The following is a 24,353-nucleotide window of genomic DNA, read 5'->3' as shown; positions in this document are numbered from 1 at the left end:
CTCAGCGTCCTGAGATCAAGCCCCGAGTCAGGCTCTGCGCTCAGCAAGGAGTCTGTTCTCTCTCTCTCTGCCCCTCCCTCCCACTCGTGTTCTCTCTCTCACAGTCTCTAATAAAATCTTTAAAAAAAAATAATAAAAGTCAAAGAGGGCAGCTGCTGGTCCACTGTCACACAGCTCCCCACAGGCAGCCTGGCCCTACCACTGCCCCACCCACCCTACCTAGGGCCTGGCATGGGGCAGGCGCCACGGGCCTCTCCCCCAGGGCCAGGCACAAGAGCTGTGCTCACACGGGGCCTGGTGTCAATCACTGTTCAGCCTGCAGGGCCTGGGGAGAAGCGGGGCTTTTTAAGGGCTCACGTCTCTGGGTTGGCACCAGGGACTCCAGCAGGGCTCCTGGGCTGAGTGTGCCCCCTTCAGGAGGTCCCCAGCATTCTGCCCCATGAATTTTGTAGGATGCCTACTAACTAAGACTAGGGAGGGTCCTCTGCCAGTCCTGCCTCTGTTACTGGAAACTTTTAAAAAAAGATTTATTTAATTATTTCAGAGAAAGAGATGGGGGGTGCGGGGGAGAGCAAGGGGAGAGGCAGATGGAGAGGAAGAGGCAGAAGCCGACTCCACTGAGCCTGGTGCCCGAAGCAGGACTTGATCACATGACCCCTGAGACCATGACCTGAGCCGAAATTGGATGGACACTCAACCAACTGAGCCACCCAGGCGCCCCAGTTACTGGAAATTTTTGGCTCCTGGAGCTCCCCCAGCCCAAGCCTGGCTGAGCAAGTAATGCTGGATGTTGGCCCCTCAGCTTCCCACCAGAAGGCCACGTGAGGCTCTGGGTGGAGAGTCAGACAAGAGTTCACACCCGGCTTGGGTAAGTCCCTTTCCTGGAATTTCGATTTTTAACTCTGGAAAATGGAAGAACAATTTTTTGCTGACAGCTGAGTGAACTCAGGAGTGTGAAGCAGCTGTACACAGTAGGCATTTCATAAATGTTTATTATACTGAGATAGAGACTTAGGCAAGACCTGCTTCCAGGGGATGTGTTGAGATCTGGGCTCAGAGCCACTGGTCCCTGAGGAGGTTCTGGGGCGGCTTCCCGGAGGAGGCGCCATCAGAGCTGGGTCTCAAAGGCCGAGGCATCTGACAAAGCTACCCCGGTAGGGGGTAAAAGCAGGAGCTAAAGCTGGGAGGTAGGAAGAGAAGCGAGGGCAGGGTGGGACCGCCACTCGGGGTGTCCCTCTGCCCGTCTGCCAGGGCACTCAGAAGTACACAGAGCCCTCGAAGTCTCCTTGCTCATCGAACTTCTGGATCTGCATCTTGAGGTGCCTCAGTTTGCCCTTCAGGTAGTGGCAGCGAGCCTGCTTGTCCAGGAAGCTGGGGTCCTGGGCAGGGCAAGACCCAGGGAAGTCCTTGTGGTACTTTGGCCTTTGGCCCTCCGCGGCTCCACCCTTTGCCTCTTTTTCTCTGGGCCTCAGTTTTCTTTCCTTGAAACTGGGCACACTGAGCCTCATGGGAGGGTCGGGGTGCAAAGGCCAGGCTGTGGGGCTCAGGGAACATGACTCACCATCTGCTTCTTCTCAAATTTCCTCCAGACACGGGCGGCAAATTGGGCTTCCTTCTGCAAGTGGAGAAGGGGGTGGGGGGCTCAGAGAATGCTGAACCCAAGGAGGGATGGGGAAACTGAGGCTCAGATACACAAAGTGACCCGTCCAGTGAGGACTTCAAGGGCTGACCTTGGTCCCTATGCTGTGGTGCCCACCCAGCCTAGAGGCGGATGGGGCCCAGAGACTTGGACCCAGAGGGTGTCCCAGAGGCCAGAGTCCACTCCAGGGAAGGGCTGTGGGGCAAGGGTTTCTGCTGGGGCTGACCTGGCTTTGGGGCCTGGGCAGTGAGTTCAGCAAGGCCTCCAGCTGCTGGAGCTTTGCCAGTGCAGAGCCCACCTCCTGTTGGAGCTCCAAGAACTCTGTGTACTGGTCCTGGAACACCGCAGCATAGCGGCTCCGTTCCCTCTCACTGCTCACTTGTGGGTACTTACTGTGGGGTTAAAGTGGGGCAGAGTGTGAGTGGAAAGAACCCATCCCTTTCCCCCAATCAGTTTAATTTGTTCTTCTTTGCCCATGTGGGACTCCCTGCCCCAAACGCCCCTTTTCTCTTTCTACTATTTAGTAAACTCTTACTCATTTGGCAAAGCCCCAGCCTCGGTGCCCCTTCCCTGTTCTCAGGCATCAGGAACAACGTGGGGGACACTCACAGCTCATAGTCGGGCACTGGGTGAGGCCTTGGCATATGCCCCGTGGGGATGGCTTCAATAGGCTTCTTGGTGGTCAAAAGGGCCCGGGAGGGCAGCTCATCCTTAAATACAATCTTCTTGGGCCTTGGCCTGTGCGCTCCTGCTTGACGCTCGCACAAGGCTTGGGGGGCGCTGGTTTTCGGGCCTGGAGGCACCAATCGCTGCGGGTGCCGCAGGAATCATGGTTTCGAGTTAACCAGGGGATAGGGAAGCCAGAATCCTTCAAACTGGGGGTGGGGGGGGGATGAATCTTTTGCCTAGGCTCGGCCTGGGGATCCTCCTCCCGTTCAGACTCACCGGGGGCCCAGGGCCAGGCGGGCGGGTCTGCAGGTCTCCCCGGTAGCCGCGGGTCTGGGGGGACTCCCGGGTGGGCATCGGCTTCAGGGAGGCGCGGCTCGGACGTCCCCGGGGCGGCGGGCGGGTCCTGCGGGGGGCGCCATGGCCCCCGCGCGGGGGGGGTGGTCGGCGAGCAGCCTGCGGGCACCAGAGAGGGGCGCGCCTGGAGGCGGGGAAGGCTGCCGGACGCACCGGGAGGCGGACCCCCGAGGGGCCAACTCTCCACCTACTGGAGGGAGCGCTAGCTCCGCCGCTATTTGCATAGACGCACTCGATTGGCTCTCCGAGCAGCCCGCCCCTGGCTGCGTAACCCGGAAAGGCGCGACGCCCCTGACGCCACCGCGTATCCTGGGTGGGCCCGCCTCTAGTTAACTCCCGCGCTGCTGCAGCCTCGCCTGCTAGGGCGCGTGAAGCCCACGGACACCGCCCCCGAGAAGTGCCCCGGGACCTCCGCCCCAGCTGCGGGCCGCAGGGACAGCTCCCGTCCGGGGTTACCTGTCCCAGCGTCCGGGTCTCCGAGCCTGGGTCTGCTGCGGGAGAAGTGCCCGAGTCTAGGTTGTGCATTAACTTCAAAGGCTGGACCCAACTGGCGGGGTCGTTCCACAGGGCGAGGCGGGGCCTAGGGAGATCGGGCGGGGTTGGCGGTGAGGGGGCGGGACCCAGCCTTACGGGAAGTGGATCCACTTTTGTGTGTGTGTGTGTTTTTTTTTTTTTTTTAAGATTTTATTTATTTGACACAGAGAGAGAGGGAACACACACAGGGGGGGAGGGAGCGGGAGAAGCAGGCTTCCCGCTGAGCAGGCAGCCCAACGCGGGGCTCCATCCCACGACCCTGGGATCCTGACCTGAGCCCAAGGCAGAGGCTTGACTGAGCCACCCAGGCGCCCCTGAATCCAGTTTTGAAGCGCAGGTTCGAGTCCAACAAGACCGGACCTGTTTGTTGTGTGTTTGGAGCTGGTGACTCACCTTCTCTGACCCTCAGGTTTTTTTGGCCTGAAAAACTGGTGCTTTTGGCAAACTTGTACTTATTTATTTACTCAACAATTAAATTTTAAAAAATATTTCTTGAATCACTAGATCATTATACCCTGACCAGCTGTGAGAAAAACACTGGTTTCCCCACAACTTCTGTAACTCCAGGTCTGTTCCGGTTTCCCACAAGTTTATCTTCAAAGTTTTAAGTCTTGATTAATCTGGTGAGAGAAAAAGTTCAGAAACTATTTGTCTTTCTTTTCCTGCACCTTTTTTCTTGTTGATTTTTGGGAGCTCTTTGTATGCCAAGGATGTAGTTTAACCAAGCAGTGAAACAGTGTATTTTCTTTTACTGTTATAGGTGAGATGGTTCAATACATTTTGCAGGCTTTTTTTTTCCCCATGTAGGAAACTAAATATATATTAAATCCCTTGCTGTTTTACCGAATTCTCTTGTTGAAAGAGCTTTCTTTAGTTAGTTTGGGTTTTTCATATAGGTAGTCATATCATCTGCAAACAACTTTGCCTTTTTTCTCATTTCTTTTTTTTTTTTTTTTTAAAGATTTTATTTATTTATTCAACAGAGATAGAGACAGCCAGCGAGAGAGGGAACACAAGCAGGGGGAGTGGGAGAGGAAGAAGCAGGCTCATAGCGGAGGAGCCTGATGTGGGGCTCGATCCCACAACCGCCGGGATCACGCCCTGAGCCGAAGGCAGACGCTTAACCGCTGTGCCACCCAGGCGCCCCCTTTTTCCTCATTTCTTAATCTAATCTCTTCTTGTCTAGTTGTATTGACCAGCACTTCCAGACAATGTTCAATCTTTGAGGGAGTTGGGTCAACTGGGGGCATCCCCTCCACCTTCCTCTCTTTGATGGCAGGATTGCCAGTATTTGTTCATTAAATTCAATGCTGTCTTTGGCTTGAGATTTTGCAGTTAAATGAGGAAAATATCTATCTTGGCTTATTGTTTATTGAGGGATGTTGAGTAATGGATACTGAACCGTACAAAGTACGATTCCACCCTATGATTTTGTTTCCGGATGCATTAATGTGGCTATTAACAAACTTCCTATTAGAGCTTATGAAAAGTTTTACTTGGTGTTTTTGCACCTATGTTGACGGGGGTCCACGTGGGCACTTCCACGCCTGTCCCCATAGTGCCCACTCACACTCCCACGGGTCTGGAACAAACACCCTTGTGCACCTGTCACCTGCCCAGCCTCCCTCACTGAGCTCCCTTGGTCACCCCCCTTCATAGGCTTTGCCTTTGACATCTGATGTGAGGGTGAGCACAGCCCAGGACTGATGGTTCTCCTGGGACTCTCACTCTACAACCTCTTTCAGGGTCCCAGTTCCAGAGTAGTGCCCACGCAGTTCTCATCTGAAATGATCAGGCTATGACCATGGCAGGGCAGTTTCCACAGACCCTCATGTGTTTGTTGAATGACTTGGCGAAGCCTCTAGTTTTCTGAGAGCTCAGGTTGTGGCTGGACTAAGTCCTGTCTCTGAATTATCACCTTCAGTCTCCGGAAGGCCCAGCCCTGACGCTCCCTCCTCCAGGCTGGCCTCCAGACACCACCCTGTTTCTCCCCCACCCTCCAACCTCACCCCAACCGCACAGGGCTGAAGGCAGTGTTTGGTTCTGACTCTACCAGACTGGGGGCTCCTGCGGCTTCTTGGGGCCTGGCCTTTTCCGGTGCGGGGTAGGTACCAGCGGGGAACTGGAGGGGGAGTTCGCTGCGTCACTACGCCTTCCAGACTGACCTTCCTCTCCTGCTCGTGCGTTTTCTGTGGCTCTCGGGAACCTTCAAAGACCCTCCCATACTGCTGCCCAGCCCAAAGGGCAGCGCTGGACATAGTGGACGGCAGATGGCAGGCAGACGGAGGGCAGCCAGGGTGGGCCAGGACGGGTCTTTATTTGAGTTTGGGCATGATGCGGATGAAGAGGATCATGCTGATGAAGATGAAGCAGACCACGATGAGCATGGCCCAGAGCAGCCAGTTGACTGACTTCTGCGTGTGCTGCTCCAGCCGCTCTGATTCCGTCTTCAGCTTCTCCAGGTTCTGGTCAGCCATCTTGAGGGAGTGTGACAGGGTCTGTGGGTGAGGTGGGGAGCGTGTCAACAGCCCTGCGGCCTCCAAGTGTGGCCTCTCCCTGCCACCCAGGGGGGCAAGGCTGCTCTCTAGGCCCTTGCTGGTACTGTGCCCTCTGCTGGGTATTCCACCTTTGCCTTCTATCAAACTTCTATCATCCAACGAAGCCCTGGCCACAGTGCCCTTAGGCTGGGAAGCCTTCCTGGATGTCCCAGGGCAGAGGCTGGAAAGTTCCCACAGTCCTCACACCTGGTTGTCCTTCTTAATGACGCTCTGCGCAGCCAGCGTGTTGGTCTTGAGGCTCCGGGCCAGGCCCAGCATCTCTTCCGCCAGCTTCTCCTGGAGGTTCTGATGTCGCTGCAGGACGAGGTCTAGCTCGGCGGCCGACTGTTTCTCATCCCCTGGTCTGGGCCCTGCCACCCCGCTGACCTCATACATGGGGGGACAGGTGGGCATGAGATGGGGTGGGGGAGGGGAAGAGACCAACATGTTCCCAAGGAACCCAGAGATTACAGCTCTAGCCACGGTCCAGCTTGGGGCTCCGTTTCCCCTTCTTTACTTTGGCTTTTAGGAAGAGCATCCCCCGAAGTGGCTTTTGCTCGGTGGCTTGGATGCTTGTGGGAACCCCCATGGTTTGGTGCCTCAGTGGCCCAAGGTTTGTCCAGCTGCCCCTTCCCCCCAACCCAAAGGCTGAAGACACTCACGTTCTCTTCCTCAGATCCAGCTGGGGCTCTGGAAGTGAAAAAAGGCAAAGCAGGAAGAAGGAGAGAATTGGTTTCCTGTTTTCCGGCTTCCTGATCATTGCCTGCGATGTGTCTGCTACTCATAATGTCATTTCCTATCTAGTCAGCTGCCCAGTGAGCTCCTGATCATGCTTCAAAGCCCTAGTTCAAAAGCCCTCTATTTTAAGAAGTTTTCCTCACCCCTATCTGGGCTCCCCCAGGCCCCAGGTCCTTTCTACTGGCTTAACCTTGGCCCTGTGGCCTGGGAGTACCCAGCTTTATTTCCTCTGGGGACCAGCTCCTTTGTCCTGGCACCCCATCAGGCATAACTAGGTGACACCCCTGGGGCTATGCTCCCTGGGCTGTGGAAGACCCTGGGGGAGCCAGGTGAAGGATATGAGGCAGCATGACAGTTAAGCTTCAAGTCCTGTTTCACTCAGGGCGACTTACCTCCAGCAGAGTCCTATGGGAAAAAGAGAGAGGCATGAAGTCACCTACCTTGTCCTGTCCCCCCAAACTGTCCTTTCTGCTCTCAGAACCCCCCCACCCCAACACACACTCACTCAGGGCCCCGGGCAAGTCCCATGACCTCTGGGCCTCAGTTTCTTCATATTTTGAAGAGTTTACCCGATCCACATAAAATGCTTAAAAAGACACTTGTCATTTCATTTTACAGATGGAAAAACGTGTCTATTTGTGGCAAGATGAGATAAAGTCATCTATCTGTGGCAAACTCACCTATCTGTTGCTCTGGGCCAACTCTGGGGCTTAACTAGATAGGTGCCATTTTTGCCCTGGACCAAACTCCTACACATTCAGCAAATTCCTGGCTCGGCCTTTCTATTGGGAAGCCGACTGATGGCCCAGGGCAGAGGCTGTTGGGCCCCCTGGGGTCCCTGCACCTGCCAGCATTTGTTGCTCTGGTCACACCTACGCATGAAACTGTCCAAAGGGTTCCCAGGGACCAGGGAGGAAGCCCTACCGTGCCTAGAAGCTCACTCCTCATTTCGCTGGTGTACCGAGCCCGAGACTGCAGATGCACGGTCTTCGTGGCAGGCACGCGCTCCCTGGCTGTGGTGGGTACACGGCCAGGGGCCAGAAACTGGTTGGCTAGTGCCTTCTCTGAGGCGGAGGTCTGCAGGAGAGGGAAAAGGGGTCACCAAAGAGGCAGGTCCTGGGCAGGTGAGTGTGATGAGGGCTGAGGAAGTCGAGCACCCCGGCTCACCAGCTTCTCTGCCTGCAGCATCCCCTTCAGGAAATCTACCTTGCGGGAATATTCATTGATGACCTCGGAGGCTGGTTTCCTGGAAGGCGAGAAGAGGAAAAAGAAAACCTGCCCACCGTCCCTAGTTGCGGGAAGGGTCTCAGCAGGAGCTGGAGCACAGGGATTCCCCAACAGGAACCGGCCCTGGCCCCCACTCCCATCCCAGGTTTGAAGCCCCAGTAATGCCTGCTCTCACCTTGCCTGGGCTTTCAGGGCCTGCAGCATGTCCTCGAGGGCTCCCACGTACTGGGGAAGGAAAGTGGGGGTGTAACCCTGGTTTGCCACACCCTTCCACTCCTCCCTGTCCTGCTCAAAGTGGGGGTGGGGGTAAGGGGTGGGGGCGTCGGGGCCAACAAGGGGCGGGGCCAGGACGGGGGCTGGGCTGAAAGGGAGGGGCCACGTGCCAGGGGGCGGGGCTAGCCGAACTCGAGGGAATGGGGCGGGAGCCGCAGGTGGACGTGGCGGAGCCGGCCGGAAGAGGCGTGGTCAGAGCGGCTGTTAGGTCTGGGGCGTAGGGCCCTGTGGCGGTTAGCCTCCGACGCCGCAGTCCGTGAGTGGGGCTCTGTTTGGCAGTACAGATTTCCCTCACCTTCTCCAGACGCCACTCGTCCGGGTCCCGTTTCTCCGCTGCCATTGCCTCGCAGCGGCACAGCAACCGTACTAGGTTCAGCTCCAGCCTCGACGCTGCCATCATCTCTCGGCGGTATCCTGCCCCTTCCGCCGGCGCCATCTTGGAGAAGGGCGGAAGTGTCCTCATTTGGGCTTCTTCCGGGCGCGTCCGCCACTCATTAGCTGTTGCATCTTTGGGGCGGAGCTAATGTTTTGTTTCAAGGAGAGGCCGTGGCCTGTCTGTATTTACTAAGGGCTGAATCGCGTTTTCCCCCCTCAAGCGTCTTAACCCTTCCTGAAGGGTTAAAAGGACCGGTCCTTCCATGTCAGGCCCATGTGCAGTATGTCCTCTGCTTATTCCTTTCCTCCTACTCAAAATCCTTCCCCATGCCCACTCCTATTTGGGTTCTTTCCCACGCTGAACTCCTCCGTATCCAGGCAGCCTTACCCCGTTCTTCCCGGGGTACGGGCCTGGGACTAAGGAACCCAAGGCTTAGGGGCCCATCCAGAGTTTGTGGTTATAAGCTTCCGGGTCTGACTCTGACTCCACCCCCCGCAGTGGCCCTGAGGAAGTTTAACTTTTCTGGGCCCGGTTCCTCCTTTGGGAAACGGGTGGTGTGACAAAGCCTGCCTCGAGGAGGGACATTAGCTAGCTCTGGGGGTAGGAGGTGGGGCAGGATCACCCTTAACGCCCAGACTCCCATGGAGAGAACCCCACCTGAGTCCCCAGGCAGTCAAGGCCCATCCTGTGACATTCCCCCCCACCCCATGCCTGCGGAGGACAGGGTAAGGATTAGAGCTTCGGAGGGATTGGAGCGTGGCATGCGGCACTCACCCCTCTTCCCACCCCTTAAGTCACCTGTATCCTGGCCACACCAGTGGGCCTGGTGCCTTGCAAAATACTACGTGGATGAAGGGGGCAGTAGAGGGCAGATGGCGGCAGGCTCTGAATCCCAGCCCTACCCCATCCCAAATGCGTGGCTTCCAACAAGCCTCCCAACTCCCTCATGTGCCCTCTGGACTAGGGTTCTTGACTGTCCCCGCACCCCAGCCCCATGGGCCCCACCTGCCAGCAGGTTGCCACAACTGCCCATCTGATTGCAGCCTGGGAGCTGGTCTGAGAGGGGATGGTGGGGGTGTGTGGATTCTGGCTCTGTTGCGCCCACCAGGAACTGATCCCTTCCTAGGGAGATGGCCCTTGTAGCTGACATTTAAGCCCTAGCTGGGGAGAGGCTGGGTGCTAAAACAGGGCAACAGGAGGCAGCTCCCAGGACAACAGCCTCTTTGCCAACTCGCCCCCCGCCCCACCATTTCCAGATCAATGAATAAGCACCTCCAGCAAGAACACCACTCTAGTGTGAGGAGTTCATGTGAAATTCCAACAGCGGCGTTTGCCAGAGGATCAACGCAGGTCCTCCCAGACAAGGGGCACAGCACCCCCCCCCACCCCTCTTGGCTGAGGCCACAGGGTGGATCCCCACATCCCAGCCCCTCCTCCTCCAACGAACTCTGAACCCAGTCTGAGCAGGAACTGCACGCAAACACCTTTCAGGCACTTTTTATTTTGCACGGCTTGTGGGGCACCTGGGGCACCTCTCGTCCCAGACCTGTGGCCATGTGTCTGGGGAGTGAGCCAAGCCTGAGGGACGGGGAGCCCAACTCCGGAGATCCCCAGGCTGTCACCGTTGACCAGCAGGAATGTCCAACCCAGGCCTTGCCCCGCCCCCCCCCGCCTGAGAGTGGTCCTGAGTCGTGGCTCCTGTTGGCCACACAGAGTGGGCAGTGTGCCGAAGGTGACCTCCTCTGGCCTCCTGAGTCCAGGGCACGGCGGACAGAAGAGTGACGGCCACATTCAAGTCTCCCTGGGATGTGAGGTCTGTGGTGGAGGCTGCAGGTGGAGGCTGCCAACCGAGCCCCTCGTGTCCTGACTCCCGCCACCAGCCTGATCCCCAGAGAGGCTCCAACGCTCCTTCAGATGCATGCCAGCTGGCCAGGGGATGCGTCCGAGACACACCTGGGGCAGTCGGGGGCCCCAACGGTCCAAATCTCTTGTGCGAGGCCCCGGTCCTCAGACCCTAGGCCGTCCTCAGGGCGGGTCTGAGCCCCCGACGTGTGGCGGCTATGCAGGCTTTGCTCTGAAGACTCAAGTCCAGGTTATAAGGGAGATGTAGGGCGTTAATATAAAAGTTTGTACATACACGTATAAAAAACAATTTGGTCTCTTGTTAAGGCTGTTATAGTTTAAAGTTATGTAAACCACGCACAAAGAAACAGTTACCCTATAAAACAAAGAGGGAAGTGGGAGATGCCAGTTGCCAGGCCGCCCACCATGATTTGGTGCTCTGGGTGGGCACATCTATGTGGCGTGGGGGCTCAGCAAGGGCGGCCGGGCCTTGGCCGGCCTCTCCCTGCTTGGACTCTGCACTTGGGCCTGGTGCCCACCTCACATTGTCTTGGAGCTTTTCATTCGGGATCCTTCTCAGCCAAACGCTGGCTCTGCAGCTCAGTGCCCAGCTCTGGCACCGGCTGGTCCTCAGACTCGCGGGGACTCCGGCACTGTGGGCCCTCAGCCATTCGCCTGGCCCGAGGTGGGGGGCAGGCAGTAGGTCGGGGGGTCTGAGTACCTCCGCTTGGCCCCAGGAGGCCGGTCATCCTCATCCAGGGGCTCCCGTGTGCCCTGCACGGGCAGGTGAGCGCTGGGTGTGATATACACAGAGTGTACCTGGTCCGGGCGGCGGGCAGGCGGCTCTCGGCGCCTCACTGGGGCAGCAGCCTCCTGGGCACCCGGTGCCCGGCCGGGGAGGTGGGAGGGCAGGCCGGGTGGGAGCTTGATGTTGGTTGTGGGCATGATGGGGGTCCGCCGGGGGGTCTTCACTCTGACCGTCACGAAGGACGACGGCCTTCGTCGTGGAGGGGCGGCTGCCACGGGGAGGGGGCTCAGGGCGGGCGCGCCGGGGCTGGGGAGAGCAGGCGCGGGGGGCCCTTTTGAGAGACAGACGGCAGGGTTACTGCAGCTTCGGGGCCAGTAGACGGACCCTTGCCCCCGGGCCTGCCGGTGGTGGACATGGGAAGGAGAAAAGCAGACGCTGCCTTAATACTGACCTTCTGAGGCCCCCCGCCCGGCCCGCTCTTCCAACAGGCTCTCAGTGCTGGCCGACGTTTCTGAGTCCAGGTTTTCCTCGTCGGAGCCCCGAGGGTCCAGTTCCGGCAGCCGGTAGGTGATGTCCTCCCTGGGGGGTAGGGGGTCATGGTGTCCAAGGCTGTTCCCAGGGTGAAAGACCACCCAACAAGAGTGCCAGGCCAGCAGGGGGCAGAACAGGCCTTCCTGGTCCTGGATGGGAGTCCCTGCCCTCAGCACCCCTGACACCCATCCCCAAATCACACCTGGCCCAAAGAAACTCCGGGGAAGACTGTGTCAGGCTGCTGAGGGAAGCCGTCCACCTGGCCCTGTACTGAGCTAGTGATAGGCTCCTGCCTCAGGGCCTTTGCAAGCGTTGTTCCCTCTGCCAGAGTGCTCTACCCTGTTCCTAAGACTAGGGTGGCCAAGTGGCCCAGGTCACACCTGTCCTCCTGGCATAATGTTAATGGCATCCCTACTCACACTCACATCTTGACTGGGTGACAGATTAATTGGTCACCCTAGCTAAAACCAACTAGAAGACAAAGTTTGGGCACTACCCCTCTGCTGACCCCAGTGGTCAAGCAGGGCGTTGAAAGAGAGCCCTAGGCTGCATTTTAGGACAGCAGCTCCCCCATAAGGTAGGGACCGGACGATGGGAATGAGCCTGGTCCGTCAGCCTCCTAACGGCCACATCTGCTATGCAGAGGGGCCTGGGGATGGGGGCCGGATGGCATAGCCCAGGGCAGAAAGGGGACAGAGACACTTGCTTCTCCTCCTTGATGGACTGGATCCGTTCAATGAGGATCTCCTTCTCGCGGTCCTCGTCGCCGCTGGGCACTTCCTCTTCCGGCAGCACCCCCAGCTCCTCCGGGCCACCAGCGCTGCTCGCCCGGACCTTGGGGCTCTTGTTCTACGAGAGAGGAGCGGCAGGTGTGGCTGGCCCTTCTGGGTGCGTGGGCCTGGCGCTCCCGGGAGGGGAGAGGGTGGTGTGAACAGCTCGGGTGGGGGGTGGTTAGTTCTCATGTGGGAGGGTGGGCTTAGTGAGGCTGCTCCCGGGATCACGTGGGGACCGAGAGGCTGGTGCTTGGCTGATTAGTCATCCTCCGTGCAGGTGGTCAGCAGACAGCGGGCCTCCCCCAGCATGCACTTCCAGAAGGTTAGGACATGCTCAGTCTATCCTATGAGACCATGGGCACGAGGGGAACCCAGCATGCACCGCACCCGGAGACATGCAGGGCAGGCCCACGGAACGTGTACCTACCAGGACCCCCTCATAGGGAGACGAAAACCCCAGTTTGAGAGGCCATGGCTGGGGAAGAGACGAACAGAGGGTGACCACACAGGGCCACGACCACCACACAGGCACTGAGCCACATCGGACTGCGGGGACAAGGACAGGGTCCTCCCATGGGAGCCCAGGACCTGCCCCTGCAAGTCCCCCCGCCCCAGTGCGGGGCCACTTCAGCGGTGGGGACTTTTCCCTGTGGAAGAGGCTGAAGGATGACCCGAACCATCAGCGAGTGGATGACAGGTCCCCTGCTGCCCTTCGAGGGGCAGTCGGCATGAGGCTGAGCGAGGAAGGCGGCCATTTAGCCGATGTGGGGAAACCGACCCCCGACCATGCTCCCATGAGGCCCTTGGCCAGGCGGCTAGTGGCCAAGAGCGTGCAGGGTGTGCAAGGGGTGGAGAAGTGAGACCCCACCCCGCCACCCAAGCCCCGCGCACTCACAGTGTTCTGTCGCAGGAGGGAGAGCCTGCGGAAAGCAATGCTCTCCGCGGCTTCCAGCTGGCTGATCTCCTCCATCTTCACCTTGTACTTCCGCATCTGTTCCTTGATGAGCATCTCCACGCAGCTGCGGGGAAGGGGACTCAGTGACCGCCCGCGGGACGGCCAGCATCAAGGCCTGGCGTCTAGGGAGGCACTGGCTGGAGACCGGGGCCCAGGGCAGAGACCCAGGGACCAGGCAGGGTCACAGACACAGCTGTGGGCCGTGGCTCCCATCCCCGTGGCGGTGCACTATGTGACCTTGTGCAGCTCACTCCACCTTTCTGAGCTTGAGGCCCTGTCTCAACAAGCCTCCTGGTTTGAAGGAGGACGCGCAGCACCGCGGATCAAAGTGAACCAGTCCCTCACAGCCCCCTGCAGCGTGGGGATTACCCCGCAGCACACAGAAGTATGAAGAACAGGGAGGCTGCGTGATCTGTCGCAGGGGCTGCAGGCCACCCACCCCTAGGGCTCCAGGAGGTGCGACGGGAGCGCTAAGTGGGGGGGCAGGCTCCTCAGCCCAGATGGAGAGGCAGTCACAACTCAGGCTTTCCATCATCACAGCCGCATAAGAAAAAAGGGAGCGAAGAAGGTGCTGGAAGAGGCTGGAAGCAAATCTCTCACTACCTGGGTAGTGTCAGGACCACACAAGAAACAACTTAGGGTGACAGGTTCTTAGTTTTACAACTTGAAGCCTAAACAGTGTCCTCTTAATCACTGACGTCTGACGACTTCCAAGTTTTTTGGAAGAACTCTTTGAAAACTTTTGAAGATGGTGCAGGGGGCAGAAGAGACCCTCAGACAGCTGCTTCTTTCCTGACAGCTCTCGCTGCTACCAGAGGCCAAGGACGTCAGGCTTCCCCATCTGCCCCTCGCCCTGCAACTGGACAGGAGGACTTTCTCCTTTCCTCTGTTCTTTAGCCTCAAAAGCACTTGGCAGGGTGGCCCTAGCTGCTGGAGGAGCTGCAGTGGGGGGGAGGGGTGCCCGGCACCTAGCACTCACGTGGTGACCTTGAGGACGTCCTTCATGCTGGTCAGCGGGTCCGAGTTGTCGGGGCAGCGCAGGAGGCAGGGTGCGAAGATGATGGCTAGAGCGCTGGGCGACATGCGGTTCACGTCCTCCAGCAGGGCCACCCTATGTGGTGAGCGGCAGTTAGGGGTGGCCAGGGAAGCCCCCGGACCCGAGGCCGGAGCCCTGGGGTTGCCGCGGGGACGGGGCCGCCGCACCCTGGAGGTGGGCAGGGGTGGAGAGGCATCACCATAGAAGAGCCTCCCAGACCCCCGAACACAGGCCCAGGTCTTGGGGCAGAACCACCAGAGAACGCCGGCCCCAGGGACACCGCGGTGGGGCTCTGGATGGGGACCCCCACCCCGCAGACAGCAGGTGGCAGGCACTTGCTTGACGAGGTGGAAGATGAGCCGCTCCAGCGAGTTGTGGTTGGCCTCGGGCAGGTGCTCCAGCACGGCGTAAATGGCGGCCAGCTGCTCCTGCTTCTCCGGCAGCTCTAGGAGGGCCCAGGCTGTCAGCTCCCTGGAGTCCTGGCCCGGACGCGTTCCCGGGCTGTAGGGGAGCCTCCCGCTGCGTGCGGGCTGGGACCGGTGCGTGGCAAGCTGCAGGGCCACGGAAGGGGGGGGGGTCCCGGCCCAGCCCTGGGCTAGGCACCTGCGCCAGGCCAGCTGCTCCGAGCCTTGGTTTCTCAGCTGTGCCTTCCCGACTGGCCACAGTGAGCACTCGTGGCTCCGACCCCCCACCGTGGCCATCCACCTGCCCTCCCCGCTGCTGCTGTGGGACTCACCTACGGCTCGGAGGAAGTCGCCGTACTGGGCAAAAGTCATGAGCGGCTCCGGCAGCTCTCGGAGCCACTGTTTGAGCACGCCGGTGATGGCATGGATGGGGAAATTCTCCAGCTTGACGGCTGCGGGGTCTGCAGGGAGACCGGTGAGTGCAGGCAGGAGGGCAGTGCCTGAGCCCCCCGCCCCGCCCCCGGTGTCCACCTGCCCCCGACACCCACCTGTCTGCAGTGCGTGTCGTAGCTCCCGTGTGCGGTTAGCAGCGCCTGACTTGCGGTAGAGGCCTTCGGTGTACAGGCCGTGCATCTCCACATGTTCCAGAAGCTTCTCCAGCACAATGGGCACGGAAACCTTGTCATTGGTCAGGCTGTCCACGCACACGCCAAAGTGGCCTGGCTCGGCACCTGGCTCGCTCTGCAACACCAGAGGTGGGGGTCAGGTCTCCTGTGTGGGCTCCCTCCCTCCCTGCCCCTCACCCGCCCTACGGGCTGCTGGGGGTGTCCAGCTGGGGAGGTGAGCTTGCTGGCCGCTAGGCAGGGGCTCCCCCTGTGGAGCAGCCATAGCTCCCTCAGGGCAGTCGGTCCTGCTCCTGCTGCAGCCCCAGGGCTTGGGACTCGGCCTCCCTTGTGAACAGAGCTGGAGGCTTCCCTCCACCTGGAGGAGGGAGGAGCAGGCCTGGGGGTCGGAGATACACACGTAAGCCCAGCCCTGCCTCGGGGACCTCAAGGGGCTCTGACAGAACCGGGGCGTGCTCTGCTCTGGACCAGCCCTCCTGTCGGCTCCGTGCTCCTACCTGACACCCAGCCTTGGCCTGGCACCAAGCACACCTTCTCCTCCCCATCCCTTGGGATGGCCTTCCCTAGGTGTTCTGGAAAGTTCCTGGCCCTGGGGGCTGCTCACCTTGCTCCCGCATGTGTAGGAGCAGTAGGTCTGAATCTTGTGTACACACTTCTTGTGGCAGGTCATCTTGCACACTAGAAGGTCATGGAGGGGAGGTCACAGATGGTGCATCAAGGGCCCCAGGTTCCCACTGACAGGCTTCTGAACTTGAGACATACGAATTTCTGCCCCACTTCCCAGGCAAGGAAGCCATGTGGGCAGATGCTCACAGCTGGTGGCAGTTAGTGGCCTCAGAGCCTGGCCAATGGGACAGGAGCAGGGCTTGGGGGGGGGCCATCCTTGAGAGAGAAAGCCAGCTGAGACCAGAAACGAGGGGGCACCATCCCTGTCTCAGGACAGTGACAACTGCCTGAGTACTGGTGACAGACATAGGGGGATACACAGGGACTGAGGAGAGAGGAGGCCCTGGGTGGAAGAGAGGCCTGGCTGATCACGGCAGGAGCACATAACCGCCAGAGACCCGACTGACCGTGCCCAGGGCAAGACCCTCCTGGCAGCTGGGTCTGCGTCTGTGTCTCAGGGATCCCCTGGGGCTGACTGGCCTTGCCTGCCACATGGGGGAGGGACTGCGGGGGTCTAGGGAGGTGCTGGCTGTTCAGGTAGCAGGAGCAGCGTGCATGTAAGCTGGGAGGTAGGACATGGGGTAACCTGTTGAGGTGGGCGTGTGGAGGGCAGGGTGCAGAGGTGGGTGGGGGCCTCAGGGTGACTGGGAGGACTGAGTGGGTGAGGCGTGGCCAGGGCAGTGTTCCAGAAAGTTCCACCCCATGGCTTGAGTGAAGGCCCCTGGTTGGGGACGTGGTGGGGGCTGAGGGGGTGTCGTGGAGCATCAGGGGGCATGGTGGGAGGGTCAGGAGGTTTGGTGGAGGGTTGGGGGGGGGTCAGGAGCACTTACCGCTGCAGAGCAGGGCCTTGTCCATGAGCCAGATGTAGGAGAGGCACTGCTCGCACGACTGCGGGATGCTCACCTGGTAGCTGACGAACACGTGCCCGTTGTGCTGCTGGACCTGGGGGGCCACGGGGGAGGGTGCTCAGCGGCGAGGGGAAACCCTCCACGCTCCCACCGCGAGGCTGCCCAGCCTGAGTGCGGCGTGTGGCACCTCAGGGCCGAGGGTCACGTTCATGGCCAGGGTCCCCTGGGGCGGGGCGGGAAAACACGCTCACACACGCTCGCTCGCGCCCAAATACTCACAGCGCGATCCTGCTTCCGCTTCTTCTTCTGCGCTTTGCTCTGCTGTGAGGGAGCACACAGGTGAAGCTGGTGAGGGCCCCGGGAGCACCTCCACCTCCCGCCGCCCCCACTGTCCCCGAAGCGGCACCACCAACCTTGGGCGGCTCGAAGTCATTCTTGGTGTGCCCGCGGGTGAACTCGTCGAGCAGTGACTGGAAGAGGTTGAGGACCAGGTTGGTGTCCTTTTCCCCGCGCTCGGCCGCCAGGTTGTTCACGACAATCTGGTAGTTCTCCATCAGGTCCTTGTAGCCGACGTGGATCTTCCCGTTCTGCGGGGATGCAGGCGTGACCCCCATGGGACAGACAGATGGGAGATGCCCCGGCGAGGGCATGGGGGTCCCCACAGGGCCCTCCCCAGGGCTGGGGGCTGCACGTACGGGGACGGAGTACATGGTTTTGAGGTTGCTCCTGAACTTCTCGGTGGCTTCTATGAACAAGCTCTCGATGGGAGTCTTCTGAGAACGCAGGTCGTTTATCTGGAGAAGGAGAGAGACATGTCCTGACCCAGAGTTACCTCAGGCTTGGCGTGAATGCCGGCTGCTCTGCTCTGTCCCAAGTCCTTTCCTGGCTCCTCTGGGATCCCAGGAAAAAATTCCAGGCCCTCTGGCTAATCCTGGTCTTTCCAATCCCTTCAGTCCAGGTTTAAACTAAACACCCAAACACCTGGAGCTGGATTACACTGCGGGTGTGGAACAGCACCCCTGGCCCCCACCCACCCGATGCCAGCAGCACTCCCCAGTCATGATAACCAAAAACATCTGCAGATGTAGCCATCGGTCCCCTGGGACACAACCGTCCCTGAGGCCCCTCCTGCCACCACACACAGCCATGCCCCAAATGCGTGCGTGGTGACCGATTCGCCTCCGCTGTATACCCTAAGTGCTCAATCAGCATCTGCCCTGACAGCCTATGCGTTTTGTAAAAGTGTATTCTAAACAAAATGAGTTCACGGCCAGGGCTGAGCCACAGCGAGGCTGCAGGACCGCGGAGTCACCCAGTGGGATGCAGCTGTGTCCGGTGCCCTTCTAGTTCCAGGTACTTCCATTTCCGCCCGTGTGAGAGAAAATGGGGCAATCGTCCCCAAGGGCGCTGGGAGACAACACACAGAGTGTCTTCAAACAGCAGATGCTGAACTTCCCGGGCAGGTACTGCCAGATCAAATGCATCCGCCTCGTGCCCAACCTGCACGTGCAGGTGCGGGGATGACGCTGGCCCAGGCCACAACCCCTTGCCTGAGGCCCTTGGGACAGGCGTGGCCCACAATCAGGTACCCCGGATGTAACACTGTTCCACAAGTTCTGCGCAGCCCCTGTAATCAGACCTGCTGACTTTTTTTTTTTTTTTTTCAAAGTAAGCTGTACACCCAACAAGGGGCTTGAACTCACGACCCTGAGATCAAGAGTCACATGCTTTACCGACTGAGCCAGCCAGGCGCCCCAAGACACCTCTGCCTTTTCACACGAAATGTAAATATCCACAGTGAGCAACATGAATATAGCGTACAAACGTTCTCTCGTGAGTCCAGGTGGAAGTTTGCAGTAAAGGAGCCAAGGTCAACTGCTTTCTGGAACTTTCTGTGTTGGAACGGTGCCACTGGATGTTCTGTTCCCAGCATACTAAAGGCCTTGGTGTGGCAGCTCGGAGAATACCAGATGGTGACAACTCTCCTGGGGAGGCCTGGGTCTGACCCCGCGTGTGCCCCCAACCCCGTAGTTGCCCCAGGACGACCCACCTTGTTGAGCAGGAACTCATCCAGGTACTTGAGCTCGTTGGCGTTGGTGATCTTGCGGAACACTGATTCTCGCCACTTCTCTGACACTGTGATTTTGCCGATCTTGAGGTTTCGGTTCTTCTTCCCTTTGCCTCCTGGCTCCTTGGCGTGCTTCTCGCCTGCTGGGTGGCGGTGCTGGTGGCTGGAGGAGGCTGGAGGGAGAAGGAGCAGCTGGTGAGCTGGGTTCTGGGGGAAGCAGGGTCCCACACGCAGACAACCAGGACCCCGCCCTGTTGCAAGCTGGGGTCTGCAGCCAGAAAGCAGCCTGGGGGTGGTGGGGGGGATCCAGGACCAGCCCCGAAGCCCTGTGCCCAGTACATGTCCCTAGGGACCCTGGTGGCTCTGCCCTCCATCCCTGAGGCTGCCAGCGACCAACCTTCTAGGTTCTTTTTTGTGGTGGTGGCTTCTAGCACAGTGTGCCCGGGTGCTGTGTTCTCGGTTTCCTCCACCCCCTCCAGGCTGGACTTTTTATCCTTATTCTTATGCAAGAAAAGTCTTTTAAAAGTGGATCTGTAGGAGAAAGTAAGGGGTTTCATTTAAGCCTCGAGAAGCACCAACAGAAGCAAGGCTGAAGGAAAGGTCATCTTACTATAAAGAGAAAAATCACCCTTTGCTTGGTTATCCACGGAAGATGCTACTAAAATTGAGACTGATTTGTGTGAACTGACAGGGGAGTCAGGTGAAAAAGCAGACACAGTGCAGACATTACAGCGTGAGCCCATTTTCATATTAAAAAAAAAGAAAGAAATGAAACTACCCTCTGCCCCCTTACGTGTGTTTATGGGCCTGAGTTTTAGGAAAGAAAATCAGAAAGAACGAAAAAGCATGCGCCGAGTGGTGTGCCCCACGGAAAATGTGTCGGTGTGCTCATGTCAGGACCTGTGAGTGTGATCGTACTTGGGAAAAGGGTCTTTGCAGATGGGACTAAGTACTATGTGTCACGCTTCGAATGTCTGTCTCCCCCCAAATTTATACGCTGAAGTCGTACCCTCGGTGTGATGGTATTGGGAGGTGATTAGGTCATGAGGGTTGAGCCCCCATAATGGGACGGGTACCCTTACCAAAGGGGCCCCGGGGAGCCCCCTGGCCCTTCCTGCCATGTGGCGCCCCAGTGAGAAGGTGCCATCTGTGAACCAGGAAGTGGCCCCCAGCACATACTGGTGCCTTGACCTTGAACTTATAGCCCCCAGAAGATATGTCTAGAGTTTAAGCCACTTCGTCTGTGGTGGTTTTGTGCCAGCAGCCCAAATGGACTAAGGCCTCAAGATGAGGTCATCTTGGATGACCCAGACGGGCCTTACGTCCAGGGACCAGCATCCTTATGAGAGAGAAAGAGAAAACACAGAGGAGAGAGGAAGGTCCTGTGAAGATGCAGGTGGAGATCGAGGGTGGTGCAGCCACAAGCCGAGGATGCCTGGAGCCCCCAGGAAGCGGAAGCAGCAAGGAGTGCCCTTCCCTAGAGCTTCCGGCGGGGCGGCCCTGCCAACACCCTCATTTCGAACTCCTGTCCGCCAGGAGCGTGAGAAGGGAATTCCAGCTGTCGGAAGCCCCCTGGTTTGAGGCGCTTCGTTTTGGTGGTGGGGTGTCCCCACAGTGGTGGTCACTCTGTGAGCCCGTTCTAGACCTTCCTCAGCCTCCTGTCCCTGCATTCGGATTAAAGCTCCCCTGTCCCATGGCCCAACCTCTCTGCTCCTGTGATGGAACCATCTAGAGCACTTTTGCAGGGGCTTTTTGGGGCCACAGCCTTGGCCCAATTTCTTCTCTCCAGGGACCCAGGAGGGGTCCTGGAGGTAGGGGGAGCCAGGAGCTAGTTCTGATGGATAAAAAGCCAAACGGAGACTGTCTACCTGTGGACCCAGAGGAGGTGACCCAGATTGGCTCTAGGCTGCAGTGGGAATCATGATGCCGGCACGCGGCCACAGTAGCACATGAGGAGGTGACGACCGGGGCTCCGTGAGGGGCCGCTAATCCTAGACTGGGAACACCTGCCCAACTGTGCTTCATAAACGCCATCAGTTTAGGAAATGAGACCGCCCTGAGATGGGCGGGTCCTGGCAGGGACCCTGAGCATCCTCTGGTGACCGGAACCCCCTCCAAAGCTCACACTTACTTAGAGTCGGCCTGGGGGCCTGGGGACAGCCCGGAGTCTGTGCCGACAGATGTGTCGCCTGACTTCTTCTTCTGGACGGCCAGCTTCTTGGTGCTGGGCTCCCCGTCCACGGTTTCTATAGAAGGCTGCAAGGGAACAGGGCTGGGTAAGCAAAGGCAGGCAGGACTCGCTGGAGGGAAAGCAGGGGCGCTCTGCTCACCATGCCGTCCATCCACCAACTTCCCTTCTCTTTTAAGCTGCACTTCGGGCAGAGCCGGGGCAGCCAGGGTGGGAGCTGCAGCCCGAAGCTTTACCTGCATCTTGGTCTGGGATGGGGACGGGAGGAGCTTGGAGACATCGCTTGTGGATAAGGAAATGCGTCGCTCCCTGTGAGATCACAGAAATGTGGCTTTTATTTACAAGAGTGAGTTAGGAGATGTTTTTGGTTGTCCTGACTCGGGTGGGAGGGGCTTGGGCATTTGGTGGGTGGAGAGCAGGGTTACTGCTCCACCCTTCACGGTGCACGGGGACAGCCCACCCCAGAGAACGAGCCGGCCACAGGTGTCACGGTGCGAGGCCAAGAAAGCCCAGCCTGGCAGAAGGCCTGCATCTTCTTCCATCTCTTCTTCCCTCTGGCCAAGCAGGCCTCTGGGAAGAGGGGCTGGAGAACTCGGGGTCACCGGTATGTAGCCAACTAAGGATCAGGCAGAGTGGGTCAAGAGCTGAACCCCTTCTTCAATTCCTGGGTGAAGGTAATCACCCCTTTTCTCTGATAAGGACATGGAAACCCAGGCAGACCGGGGAGTGGGATGTTGCCCTGAGAGGCTGCCTCCCACAAAGCCAGGGGATTTCTGTGTGAACACAGCTCATTATGGGGTGGGGGTCGGGGAGAGGACTCAGGGTCCCAGCTGGCCCCAGGCTCCGTGGCTCCTGGCAGATGACAAATCTTCACGTTCCCCTGTCCCTCCTTCCTTCTTCCTCCTTCCTCGGGACTCCCACACTCCCGGTGTTGGCTCTTGGGCAGGCACAGAGCTTACGTTTTGGGGACATGTGGCACTGCCTGGGTCCTACTGCTAGGCCTCTGTGCGTGCCTCCACGCTGCCCGCCCAACTCAGCCTGGCACCCATGGTGTTCAAAGGTGGGCCCGGGGCTTACTCTGTGGGTGTGAGAGTGGCCCGGTGCCGCTCGCTGAGGTCCAGGGACTGGCTCAGCATGGTGCTCGAACCAGGAACAATCAGCTTCTTGCCCCGCCATAGCTCCACGGCACTGGCCAGCCGCTCAGAGTCTGGGTCCCGGTACCGCTGGATCTGGGTGGAGCCTCCAGGGCTCTCAGGCCTGTCCTGTGCCCTCAGTTCGCTCCCCAGCTTGCCCTTGTCCTTGGGGGTCTCAGGGGTGGTGCTGGGGGCTGGCACACTGATCCTACTGTCCAAGGGTAGGCTGGTTGGCCGTTCCATGTGGCCAGGCGTTAGGTCCCCACCCTGTGGCATCTTCAGGGTTTCTCCAGAGAGCTGGCTGGCCGGCGTGGCCTGCAGTGGCTCCTCAGGCTGCTTCTGAGAAGCATTCTCTGTCTCTGTCCCCAAGTCTGAAGGGCTTTTGTCTTCTCTGTTTTCCTTTCTGTCTTCTGGGAGGCTCTCCTCTTGCTCTAGCACAGTCCTTCCAGAAGGTTCTCTGAGAGCGTTCTCTTCCTTACAGGACTGTATGTGTTTGTTTTGGAGCTTCACGTGCTCCAGCCCCCTCTGCCGCCGTGACTCGCGCTTCTCCCGGCTGCTGGGCACTTTCTCATGACTTTCAGCTGCAGTTTTCTGGGGTGGGAGAGCTTTTTCTGGGCGGGGGACCTCCTTCTCTGGTTGGGAGAGCTCTGCCAGGGTCTCCTCGCTTGGCCACGCCTCGGGTTCCAGGGAATGCTCCCTGTCCTCCGATGGTTCTGGGTCCTGCCTGGGCACCTGCTCCTGCTCGGATGCCTGGCCCGGGCTGCCCTCTGCCGTTTCTTCCCTCATGGCTTGCTGGGCTTCCCTCTCCTCTGCAGCCTTCCGCTTCTCTGCGACCATCTGGCTGAAGCTGGTATGAGAAGAGTAAAGGGGGCGGGTTCAGGGACAAACGTGCACGTCGTCTCCAGAATCCACCTGGGGTGTCAGGGACCCCCGGGCTGGCGGCCAGGCTCTGCCCCTGCCAAGTGGGTAACCCTGGCCCTCAGAAATGCTTCTGGGAAAGGTGGAAATCCCTCAGCTAGGAAAGGGAGCTAGAGGAGGTGGCCCCTTATTGTCACGGCCACCTCTGCCCTGGGTCTCCCTGTTGTGGGGGGGATCTGTTAAGAAACCCCTGAATTCCTTTGGGGTCTCTGGCCGGGTGGATGCCTGAGCTTCATATATAAGCATGGGGTGAGGGGCACCTGCCACGGGCTGGTCTTAGCAGCCTGAACCCTCCACCCCTGAAGCCAGCTGTTTCATCAGCGGGCCTAGGGTAGGTGGGGACAGTGAGAGAGGTCCCTGCCAACAGTGACGGGACCTGGTCCCTGCCAACAGTGACCTCAGTCTTCGTCTACAGGTGCTGCCCACCAGCCCTGGAACATCTCCCTGAGGCCATGTGTGTCCAGGTGGCCAGACTCCTGACAGCCCCTCCCAGCTTCCCTGGATCTAGAATGAAGTCCTGGTGGCTCCACTGGCCAGGCGGCGTCTCAGGCAGCTCTTGGGTGACGTTCAGGGCCGGGGCGGGGGTTGGGGGAAGGATGGGAGGTGGGGCCTTGCTCTGCTTACCTCTTGCGCTGAAGGTGACCCCGGCAGAGGCTCTGCAGGCGGATAATGCTCTGCCTACGACGCCGGTAGGCCACCCGTTGCCGGTAGCCCCTCCACGCAGCCTGGAGGTACACGGTGGCCTGTGTCCTTTCCAGTGCCCGTCGGACGCGGTAGGACCGCCAGCAGGCCTGCGGGTGGAGCGAGCATTCAGGGACTGGGAAGGACGCAGGCAGGACCCAGAACCATCGCAGGGCCCCCGCGGTACCTGGATGGTGATGGCTGCCTGCCTCATCTGCAGGAAGTGCCGGCGTTCCAGCACCATCCGGAACCAGCTCTGAAGGAGCAAGATCTTCCGCACGACCTCCCGGTGCAGCGTCTCCTGCAGGGCTTGGCGCTCTGTCTCCTTCAGGAAAACCTGGTGGGCATGGGCACAGGAGGGGTCAGCACAGCCCCCAGAATCCCTGTGCCCCAGAAATGCGTGAGACCAAGCTGGTGTGCCGACTGACCTGACCCACGGGTTTTAATATGTCGAGAGAATTCTTGTAACATGAACTTAGATCAGGGGCATTTGGTATGTTCACAACATTGTGCAAACATCACCACCATCGAGCTCCAGAACATTTCCACCCCCATCCCCGTGAGCAGTCACTCCCCTTTCCCTCTCTGCCCC

The 24,353-nt window shown here is 59.1% G+C and overlaps 3 protein-coding genes across 10 annotated transcripts in view; all 3 read right to left on the bottom strand.

Annotated features, from left to right (window-relative positions):
• Nucleotides 1-974: 974 nt before the first annotated feature.
• Nucleotides 975-3,276, bottom strand: OCEL1 (occludin/ELL domain containing 1). The gene is made up of 6 exons (XM_002912784.3): nucleotides 3,119-3,276; nucleotides 2,585-2,761; nucleotides 2,249-2,448; nucleotides 1,866-2,031; nucleotides 1,562-1,615; nucleotides 975-1,379 (listed from the first exon to the last, which is right to left on the bottom strand). The coding sequence occupies exons 1-6, from the start codon at nucleotides 3,185-3,187 to the stop codon at nucleotides 1,257-1,259; spliced, it is 789 nt and encodes a 262-aa protein (XP_002912830.3). The 5' UTR covers nucleotides 3,188-3,276; the 3' UTR covers nucleotides 975-1,256.
• A 2,218-nt stretch (nucleotides 3,277-5,494) lies between these two features.
• USE1 (unconventional SNARE in the ER 1) lies at nucleotides 5,495-8,443 on the bottom strand. Its single transcript, XM_002912712.4, has 8 exons — nucleotides 8,267-8,443; nucleotides 7,874-7,923; nucleotides 7,639-7,717; nucleotides 7,396-7,548; nucleotides 6,864-6,876; nucleotides 6,396-6,423; nucleotides 5,941-6,115; nucleotides 5,495-5,694 (listed from the first exon to the last, which is right to left on the bottom strand). Exons 1-8 carry the CDS (start codon nucleotides 8,432-8,434, stop codon nucleotides 5,512-5,514), a joined length of 849 nt encoding a protein of 282 aa, XP_002912758.2. The 5' UTR covers nucleotides 8,435-8,443; the 3' UTR covers nucleotides 5,495-5,511.
• A 1,385-nt stretch (nucleotides 8,444-9,828) lies between these two features.
• Nucleotides 9,829-24,353, bottom strand: part of MYO9B (myosin IXB) — a 65,761-nt gene continuing 51,236 nt past the window's right edge. For 5 of the 8 annotated variants that reach the window (XM_034658003.1, XM_034658009.1, XM_034658008.1 and 2 more), the window contains 21 exons: nucleotides 23,949-24,098; nucleotides 23,705-23,871; nucleotides 22,107-23,009; nucleotides 21,266-21,338; nucleotides 20,973-21,097; nucleotides 19,239-19,372; nucleotides 18,824-19,014; nucleotides 17,469-17,567; nucleotides 17,187-17,360; nucleotides 17,053-17,094; nucleotides 16,756-16,867; nucleotides 15,864-15,937; nucleotides 15,185-15,377; nucleotides 14,969-15,097; nucleotides 14,572-14,677; nucleotides 14,176-14,307; nucleotides 13,137-13,260; nucleotides 12,669-12,716; nucleotides 12,175-12,317; nucleotides 11,389-11,516; nucleotides 9,829-11,268 (listed from right to left, as the gene is read on the bottom strand). In XM_034658003.1, coding sequence (XP_034513894.1) covers nucleotides 10,853-11,268; nucleotides 11,389-11,516; nucleotides 12,175-12,317; nucleotides 12,669-12,716; nucleotides 13,137-13,260; nucleotides 14,176-14,307; nucleotides 14,572-14,677; nucleotides 14,969-15,097; nucleotides 15,185-15,377; nucleotides 15,864-15,937; nucleotides 16,756-16,867; nucleotides 17,053-17,094; nucleotides 17,187-17,360; nucleotides 17,469-17,567; nucleotides 18,824-19,014; nucleotides 19,239-19,372; nucleotides 20,973-21,097; nucleotides 21,266-21,338; nucleotides 22,107-23,009; nucleotides 23,705-23,871; nucleotides 23,949-24,098 — 3,663 coding nt within the window. In that variant the 3' untranslated portion in view covers nucleotides 9,829-10,852. The remainder of the gene's footprint in view (nucleotides 11,269-11,388; nucleotides 11,517-12,174; nucleotides 12,318-12,668; nucleotides 12,717-13,136; nucleotides 13,261-14,175; nucleotides 14,308-14,571; nucleotides 14,678-14,968; nucleotides 15,098-15,184; nucleotides 15,378-15,863; nucleotides 15,938-16,755; nucleotides 16,868-17,052; nucleotides 17,095-17,186; nucleotides 17,361-17,468; nucleotides 17,568-18,823; nucleotides 19,015-19,238; nucleotides 19,373-20,972; nucleotides 21,098-21,265; nucleotides 21,339-22,106; nucleotides 23,010-23,704; nucleotides 23,872-23,948; nucleotides 24,099-24,353) is intronic. The other 3 variants (XM_034658006.1, XM_034658010.1, XM_034658007.1) reach the window with 3 other exon arrangements.

This window comes from Ailuropoda melanoleuca, chromosome 4 (assembly GCF_002007445.2).
Source record: "Ailuropoda melanoleuca isolate Jingjing chromosome 4, ASM200744v2, whole genome shotgun sequence".
Lineage (NCBI taxonomy): Eukaryota > Metazoa > Chordata > Mammalia > Carnivora > Ursidae > Ailuropoda > Ailuropoda melanoleuca.
The sequence above is the reverse complement of the archived record's forward strand: the minus strand, read 5'-3'. Positions and strand labels throughout refer to the sequence as shown.

Excerpts from the sequence above, each read along its gene's own strand:
- USE1 (XM_002912712.4), bottom strand. The coding sequence starts at position 8,434 with ATGAGGACACTTCCGCCCTTCTCCAAGATGGCGCCGGCGGAAGGGGCA. Across the intron at positions 7,549-7,638 it reads TGCTGCAGGCAGAGAAGCTG|ACCTCCGCCTCAGAGAAGGC; the intron begins GTGAGCCGGGGT and ends CCTCTCCTGCAG. Across the intron at positions 6,116-6,395 it reads CTGGATCTGAGGAAGAGAAC|CGGGGTGGCAGGGCCCAGAC; the intron begins GTGAGTGTCTTC and ends GTATGAGGTCAG.
- OCEL1 (XM_002912784.3), bottom strand. The coding sequence starts at position 3,187 with ATGCACAACCTAGACTCGGGCACTTCTCCCGCAGCAGACCCAGGCTCG. Across the intron at positions 2,762-3,118 it reads AGACCCGGACGCTGGGACAG|GCTGCTCGCCGACCACCCCC; the intron begins GTAACCCCGGAC and ends TGGTGCCCGCAG. Across the intron at positions 1,380-1,561 it reads AATTTGAGAAGAAGCAGATG|GACCCCAGCTTCCTGGACAA; the intron begins GTGAGTCATGTT and ends TGCCCTGCCCAG.